Raw genomic sequence first — 9,645 nt, forward strand, 5'->3', positions numbered from 1 at the left:
TAGTCTAGTCTATAGTCTAGTCTATAGTCTAGTCTATAGTCTAGTCTATAGTCTAGTCAATAGTCTAGTCTATAGTATAGTCTATAGTCTAGTCTATAGTCTAGTCTAAAGCCAATATTGTACTACGTAATCTATTTTACAGTTTTAATAACTTTTCATTATAAAAAAGTAGGAAAGTACTAAATTTTCTATACTTGGTACTTTAAAATTTGTTCCCATTATGTACCATATCACATTGAAAAGCTGCAGGTTTGATGATGAAAAAGAAAAATCAACAAAGTAACAAAAACTATGAGTATAGACTATACTATAGAGAGAATAGAAACAAACTTTTTCATGAGTTATTTAATAATTGAAAAAAGGGGTAATTTTTATTATAAAGAGGGGTTTAAGAAGAGAACAGTTTGTAAAGTATATCGAAAAAGCTTTTATGTTTTTTTAGTACTCAGGGGAAGGTGACATTTTTGGTTTGTGAGAGAGAGAGACTGAAATGAAAGAAAACAACTTAATTATGATAGAAAACAACAAAGTATTAATATTCGGTTGTAAAAAAAAAGGGGAACAGACATTTCAAAGTAGGTTGTGTGAGAGAACATAATAGAAAACTATATATTATTAGTGAAAAGGGGCGAATAATAAAAAAAGAGAAAAGCATTATTATGTAAAGCAAAATACATAATGGAAAATTAAATATATGACAATAAGAGAGAAATCTAAATTTTTTTTTATTCATTTTAAGTATAAATACTCGCATACTCTACCTATTTGCTGTAAAGTTTGTATATAACAATATAAAATACAAATTTTATGTGAATGCTTATGTTTGTAAACTTGTGTATTGTTGCAATGTTGTTTGGAATAGTTTTTGTTATTAATTATTTACTTTAAATATTAATCATTTGCTTTTAATAAAATATTAAAGATTTTGTAGATAAACTAAAAAAAACAAAAACAGTAATCAAAAGCTTTTTTAAGAAATACAGAAAAGTAACATTTCCATTTAACTCTCTTTCTCTTTTTTGAAAATTCTATTTTGCCCTTATTTTTAAGTGTTCTCTCTTTTTAAAAGAACACTTCTTACTCTCCGCTAAATAAATTCTTATATACAAGGTAGTTGGTTAAGTAAATATATACATATTTTCTATATAAAGCATTAGTTTGTAAAACAAATAATAAACAACAACTTTGCGACCTATTTATTATAAAATAAACTCATATTAAAGCTTTTTTATGTACATATTTGTTTTTTTCTGCTGTATATGTATCTACTGATTGCTGACGTTGTTGTCATGGCGTTTTTGTTGAGAGTGTACAAATAGTCACACTCGCTTATATATACATATATAAATATATATAATATATAAAAAGTTCTCCTTAAACTTACAAAAACAAATGAAATACAGAAAAAAAAAACACAAAAACGACATTAAAGCACAAACACTTATACATATATATATAATAATATTGTTGCTGTTAGAAAAAGAAAACGAAGAAGACAAAAGGAATAGAAAAAAACATGACGACTCTACTGCAAAGCTACAAACTAAAATCTAAGCAACAATAACAATAGTAATAGCAACAAAAACAAGGCAACATCAGTCAATATTAATAATAAATAAAAAAGCAAAAAAAGAACAACATACAAACATCTATGACTATGTATGTATGCAAGTATCTGCAAAACTATTTACAAGTATGTTTGTGTATTTTGTTGAGATGAATTTTTTCTATTTTGTAGATAATCAACTTGCATTGAAATCAATATATAACGATAATTAAACAAATACATGGTAACATATAAAAACATACATACACACACACACGTTATAGTAATCAATTTTATTTTTTATTGTTGTTGCTAATATCAATTAAAAAAAATTACTTGACTTGGTTTAGTTTGACTTTTTTTTAGTAATTACCTACCTTTACTAGAAGCAAAACTTGTTTAACTTGATCCAGGACTTGATTGGTTTTGAGTGTCTTACATTTAGTTTAATAGTAGATTTTTCTTTACAATTAGAATTACATAGTTGTAATAGATTCCAAAAACGGACTTAAAACAAGTAGGAAAGTATAGTTGGGCATGGCCGACCATATAATACCCTACACCATGAGTATATTTTTAAAATTTTTATTTTTTTTAATGAAACTTTTACGTTGAATCTCTATATATATATAAAAGAGTAGCGTTACTGACTGATTCATCATCGCACAGCCCAAACGGCTGAACCTAGAATCATAAAATTTTGACAGTAGATGTGATTTTGGTTATGTAGATCCACTAAGGAGGGATTTTTGGAAATTTGTACATTTACGGGTAAAAAGGGGAAAAAACGGGTAAAACAGGTTTTCTTAATTATCTTACACAATATTAGTGATACAAGAAAAATTTTAAATGCACCTGTATCTACACTTAAAATGAGCAGATGGGTTTCTGGCACTTTGTTAAAAATGTTGGTAAGGGGAGTTAAGTCTTCATCAATATTATTTATGTAGAATTTAAATGTGTTATTAGTGTTTGTAAGTGAATTTTGACCTTTAAGTCATTTTCTGAAGGGGACTTTGTATGGGGGATAGGGTCAAATGAAGCCCGATCATTACAAAAATCGGTAGTATCTTTTAAAGTTCTATAAAACTAAGTTTTGTTGACTTTTGTTAACATAATAGATCATTTAAATTAATTATAAGCCAAAAGGCCCTATTTGGGGGGTACGCTTGTATGGGGGCTAGTCGAAATAATGGACCGATTTTAACCATTTTCAATAGGCTTCGTCCTTGGGCCAAGAGAAGCGTGTGTGCCAAATTTCATCCAATTATCTTGAAAATTGCAAGGTTTACATGGACAGCCAGCCAGACGGACGGACATAGCTTAATCGACTCAGAAAATGATTCTAAGCCGATTGGTATACTTTAAGGTGGGTATAGGACGAATATTTTTGTATGTTACAAACATCAGCACAAACCCAATATATCCTCCCCACTAAAGTGGTGTAGGGTATAAAATTGTGTAACAAAGGTGATTTTGGTACCTTTTTTGGCCTTTCATAACTTTTGAACTAATTAACATAATCAAATTTTTCTAAATATTTTGGATACATCTCTCAAAATTATGAGCCACCTGTTTCGTACTTTTTTAAAATTCAGTCCTTTTTGGGATATAAAAGGGAGAAAACTGTATTTATGGTACTTTTTTTAGCACATTAAGAAAACTTTTTCGCTTCATTGAATTATTTCTATTAAATTACGGACTAACTCTGTAATAATATTATTGTAATAAAATTTTTGCTATTTCACTGGGGAAAAAAGTACCAAAATGGGAAAAAAACGGGAAATTTTATTTTATTCATACTCATTCAGCCAATTTTTATAAAATTTCAAGAAGTAGTTTATTTACTCACACAAAATAAGCACAAAAAAACTAAAATTTCTAAATGAGGCTTTATATAGGTCAAATATGGGCCGATCGTCGGTAAATTTGGGAAAGGATTTCATTGCGATACAAATGGTATATTATTGGTATATTATTTTGGAATTCGAATACTAAGGACTATATAGGACCAAATTCGAGTAAATTGTTTGGTACCTTTTTGAAAACACAATTTTTCTGGAATAAATGAATGCAGATTTAAATCGTTTGAGTTTTATCTGTGATATATATGTAGATTTAAATACGGAACATTTTGTAAACTTAATTCTTGTAAAAGAATATTTCTAAACGAAAAGGGGAAACATCGTACACTTTTTATTAGTACTTTCCACTTTATTCCACTTTTGGTACTTTTTCTTCCTTCAAATGATAATCTATGTATGTTCCTTAATATGAAAAAAACACATGATTATACACAGTCCTCATTAAATAAGATTCTTTAAGAGACAACTTTTTAGTCATTTTTATCTCATATATTGCACTTTTTTAATTTTCGAAAATATTCAACTTAGGAACATTAATTTTAACATACATGGTCTTGACTGAATAATAATCTGTAAGTGGGAACTATTTGGTACTTTTCTATTCTTCAAATGGTACCCTTTAGATTCTTTATAATGGTTAACCGAAACACACGGTTCTTATTAAATGAGAATTTATTAAAAGAGATTTTTGTACTTTTTCGTTTTTCCGGTGGTACTTTTTGATATTTTTGCGATATTGAACATAGTTAGGGTAGCGAAGCACCCAGGGTATGCTAGTAAATATATAAACGGGCTTTAGGAATTATCGATTTATTTTATTACCTTTTACAATTTTACCCCTGTATTATATATATATATATATATATATATTGCACAACATTTAAGGGTTAACAGCCTTTGTTGCCACTTTTCTTATAAATACTGTTTGTTATTCAAAAACATTTGAGTATGGCAGCTCCTCTAATCATGTGTTTACGAATAAGGTAGCAAAAGAAAAACAACAAATAACAAGATTCCCAATTTTTTGCACATTATAAAAAAAATAATTTTTCATGACAATCGAAAATATAAACAAAATAAAAAAACACATTTTTTTTATTATAAAAACAAAAATATATAATTTTTTTAAGAGAGCACTCTATGTAAGAGAAATTATAAATCAATTGTTAAAGAGTAAAACATTTTCATGAAAATAATGAATTCATTATTTTCACTAAACTCTTTGTTGTTATTGTTATCACACGAAAAACAAAAGAGATAGATTTCAATGTATATGTACGTACATAAAATGTACAAAGTATGTATGTATGAATGTATGCATACATACATACATAATCTCAAGCAGTTGTTTACAGATGTATGAACGAAATGTACATAATGACAAAACAGATGTACGAAAATAATTTTTGAAAAAGTATTCGTTGTTTAGTATCTCTTTAGTATCGATTGCGTCTAGATTGGATATTTATTTTTTATTCATAAAAAAATATTTTTAAAAATTTTCCATTGTTGTTTTTTTTAAATTTGCACTGTACATTTTTTTAATATTTGATTTTTAAAAGTTGGAGTAAAAAAACAAAAAAACACAAAGTAAAAGGTAATGAAAGAATTTGTGTATTTAAAACATTTATGTTTATTACATTTGAGATTTTCCTTTATACTTATGTATATTCGAATGTGTAAATAGACAACCAACATGAGCGGTGGTGGCTATAAGGATTTGGCAGCTATGAAGAAATTATTTAACTCTTGGGATGTTGGAATACTTTATGAGCTGTTTAAAGGTACGCAAGAGATTTCCACAATTGATAAAACTATAGATCATTTACTAGTCTTGATATGTGTTGTCTTAATCAAGACTATAGAGTGGTCTATAGTCTTGACTATAGAGTGGTCTAGTGTCTTGACTATAGAGTGGTCTAGTGTCTTGACTATAGAGTGGTCTATAGTCTTGACTATAGAGTGGTCTATAGTCTTGACTATAGATTGGTCTATAGTCTTGACTATAGAGTGGTCTATAGTCTTGATTATAGACTGATCTATAGTCTTGACTATAGACTGATCCATAGTCTTGACTATAGACTGGTCTATAGTCTTGACTATAGAATGACCTATAGGCTTGACTATAGAATGATCTACAGACTTGCCTATAGGCTGATCTGTAGTCTTGGCTATAGACTGATATTTAGTCATGAATATAGACTGATCTATAGACTGATCTATAGTCTTGAGTATAGACTGATCTATAGTCTTGACTATAGACTGGTCTATAGTCTTGACTATAGACTGATCTATAGTCTTGACTATAGAATGATCTATAGACTTGCCTATAGACTGATCTATAGTCTTGGCTATAGACTGATATTTTGTCTTAAATATAGACTGATCTATAGTCTTGACTATAGAATGATCTATAGTCTTGACTATAGAATGATCTATAGCCTTGACTATAGATTGATCTATAGTCTTGACTATAGATTGATCTATAGTCTTGACTATAGAATGATCTATAGTCTTGACTATAGAATGATCTATAGTCTTGACTATAGAATGATCTATAGTCTTGACTATAGAATGATCTATAGTCTTGACTATAGAATGATCTATAGTCTTGGCTATAGAATGATCTATAGTCTTGACTATAGAATGATCTATAGTCTTGACTATAAAATGATCTATAGTCTTGACTATAGATCATTCTATAGACTTGTCTATAAACTGATCTTTAGTCTTGACTATAGAGTGATCTATAGTCATCACTATAGACTGATTCATAGTCTTGACTAGAGAATGATCTATAGTCTTGACTTTAGAATGATCTATAGACTTGCCTATAGGATGATCTATAGTCTTGACTATAGACTGATATATAGTCTTGACTATAGACTGATCAATAGTCTTGACTATAGTCTTGACTATAGAATGATCTATAGTCTTGACTATAGAATGATCTATAGTCTTGACTATAGAATGATCTATAGTCTTGACTATAGAATGATCTATAGTCTTGACTATAAAATGATCTATAGTCTTGACTATAGATCATTCTATAGACTTGTCTATAAACTGATCTTTAGTCTTGACTATAGAGTGATCTATAGTCATCACTATAGACTGATTCATAGTCTTGACTATAGAATGATCTATAGTCTTGACTTTAGAATGATCTATAGACTTGCCTATAGGATGATCTATAGTCTTGACTATAGACTGATATATAGTCTTGACTATAGACTGATCAATAGTCTTGATATTAGATTGATCTATAGTCTTAACTATAGATTGATCTATAGTCTGATCTGTAGTCTTGAATATGGACTTATCCATAGTCTTGACTATAGACTGATCTAAAGTCTTTACTATAGACTGACTTATAGACTTGACTATAGACTGATCTAAAGTCTTGACTATAGACTTATCCATAGTCTTGACTATAGACTTATCCACAGTCTTTACTATAGACTTATCCATAGTCTTGACTACAGACTGGTCTATAGTATTGACTATAGAATGATCTATAGACTTGACTATAGACTGATCTATAGACATGACTATAGACTAATCTATAGACATGACTATAGACTGATCCATAGTCTTGACTACAGACTGGTCTATAGTCTTGACTATAGAAAAATCTATAGTCTTAACAATAGAATGAACTATGGACTTGGCTATAGACTGATCTTTAGTCTTGAATATAGACTATTCTAAAGTCTTGAATATAGACTAATCAATAGTCTTGACTATAGACTGATCTATAGTCTTAATTATAGAATGATCTATAGTCTTGACTATAGACAAATCTATAGTCTTGAATATTGTCTTTATTCTAGACTGATTCATAGTCTTAAATATTGACTGATCTGATTGTTTTAAATGTTTCATAGTCCTGACTATCAGTCTAGATAGTTTGCATTTTTATTGTAACTTTTAAATAACTATCTTAATTTGTCCTCCATATAGAAGAAGATATTGGCATTGATGAGCTTAAAATGATGCAGTTAAGTCATATAAATCATTTACTACAAAATTATAAAATCGGTGTACGTATACGTTTTGAACATCATTTCAATAATTGGCGACTAAGAATTGGACTGCCCTTAAAAACAATCACTTGTTGTGGTTGTCATCATAAAGTATATGATGTTATTGGTAATGGTTATGTAGAATCTGAGAATTTCGAAGAAGTTATAACAGATAATATTAGTAATGGTATTAATTTTGGAGTTAAAAGAAAAAGACAAAACGATGAGGTGGCACATAATTATTATGATGAATCTCAGCCACCATTATCGCCACATTCGATAAAATCCGAACATTCTTTAGTTAAACTAATGACAAACTCTAATGAGAGTAATAATCTTACTGGTGTAGCTGTTGAATCATCCGGTTCACCAACAGTTCAGCAAACTAACAATACGGATGAAGAAAACGAAATGGAAAATTTAAGTATAAATGCATTGGCAGATATGTTATCCAGTTCCATCGGTGAATCACCACCTAAATTTCCCTCAAAACCAACAAACGAAAAATGTCCCGTTAATTTAGCAACCATTTTACAACAGTCCGGTCAACGTGCCCACAGTATTGTTAGTTTCTATAAAGAAAAAAAGCGGCTGACGAATGTACATCGTGCCCAACTTATACAGACTATTGTCGAGTATTTCGATGAAAATGATTATCATTTATCCCTAAATATGAGTCACAATCTAGAATGGGAAATATTGAAAATGTTTCCTACCGAAAAGCTAGAATACTATCGTACAGAAAAACGTGGTAAAATTTATGTGAAATTTTCCAATATGAAACGTTATAAACGTGAACGAACTAGTAAAGTATGTACGGAAATACTTGAAACTACAAATCTACGTTCTCGTCATACGAGAAATGATGAAAATAATGAAGTTCTAACTGATGGTCGAAATGATGATATGAGTAATTGTGAATGGCCTACAATTGCTGAACCTGAAATCGAGGTGAAAGAGGAAAATGCTGAGAAAATAGAAATGAATAAGTAATTATTAATAATTAATATGTATTTACTATATTTCTATATGGAAATTAAAATAGATTTTTATTTTAAATAAAATATTATAAATTTTAATAAAAAATGGAAAATTCGATATGTAGTGCTCTATGTAGTTAATATATTAGTCATATATTAGTTTATAGGCTAATCTTAAGATAAGTACATTAATGAGTCTATAGTCGATTGCTTAGTCTACAGTGAAGTACATAGATAAATCAACAGACTAGTCCAGATATTAGTCTACAAATTACATACTTCATATATCGGTCTATATATATTGTATAAGTCTAAAAACTATTGCAAAGATTAGTATGTCCATATATAAATAAGAACTTACATAAGTGTATAGAATAGTCGATTATGGATTTGTTTGTAGATTAGTCCATAGATTAGTCTATAGACTAGTCCATAAATTAGTCTATAGACTAGTCCTAATATTACTTTAAAGATTGGTCTATTGATTAGTGTGTAGACTAATTTGACTTTATATTCACCTTACATAAGTAGTTATGTATGTACATTACCCAAAACTTAGACTAAAACCAAAGTTAAGAGAACTTTCATTGCATTTAAGAGAAACAGAAATTAAACACAACACTGGCTGCATTTTTAACGTCAGACAGGAACTACCAATACGTACACAGTCGTACTTTGTATTTCAAAACGTGAATTACTTCAACAATTATAAACATTTTATGTAAAACTACTACAGAAAAAGGTAACTATTATTAAATTTGTGCAAATACATAAAAAAAAAACAAATTGTGTTTTTTATTATTTTTAAACACATCTACGTATGTATACATAATTTTGTTTATTTTATGTACAATTTAACACAAATTTTTTTGTCTTGTACACAAGTTGTTTGTATCGTAATTTACCACCAACATGACACCACAAGAAGGAGTTGGTACAACTTTGAAGAATTTGTTGTCAAAGTGGAAATTGGAATGCCTTTTACCTCATCTACTCGGTAAGTTTATTTGGATGTTGTTTTTTTATAAAACAATTTTACTCTAAACAATTTGTTGATTGGTATCTGGTATGTAATTTACACATTTTGTAAATATACACAAAGTTTATGTACATCAGATGTTATGAAGATTGGGATGCCACATTGTTGGCATGTAAAGTTATTAACCCCAAAATGTAGTATTTAAATAGATAGATAGATAGATAGATAGATAGATAGATAGATAGATAGA

The 9,645-nt window shown here is 28.8% G+C and overlaps 2 protein-coding genes across 2 annotated transcripts in view; one reads left to right on the top strand and one right to left on the bottom strand.

Annotated features, from left to right (window-relative positions):
- The window catches only part of LOC111686549, a 19,221-nt gene that overhangs the window by 7,633 nt on the left and 1,943 nt on the right, over positions 1-9,645 (bottom strand). The gene's annotated exons all lie outside the window — the stretch shown is intronic.
- LOC111686555 lies at positions 4,697-8,534 on the top strand. The gene is made up of 3 exons (XM_023448920.2): positions 4,697-5,008; positions 5,099-5,195; positions 7,375-8,534. The coding sequence occupies exons 2-3, from the start codon at positions 5,108-5,110 to the stop codon at positions 8,427-8,429; spliced, it is 1,143 nt and encodes a 380-aa protein (XP_023304688.2). The 5' UTR covers positions 4,697-5,008; positions 5,099-5,107; the 3' UTR covers positions 8,430-8,534.

Source organism: Lucilia cuprina, chromosome 6 (assembly GCF_022045245.1).
Source record: "Lucilia cuprina isolate Lc7/37 chromosome 6, ASM2204524v1, whole genome shotgun sequence".
NCBI classification, from domain to species: domain Eukaryota; kingdom Metazoa; phylum Arthropoda; class Insecta; order Diptera; family Calliphoridae; genus Lucilia; species Lucilia cuprina.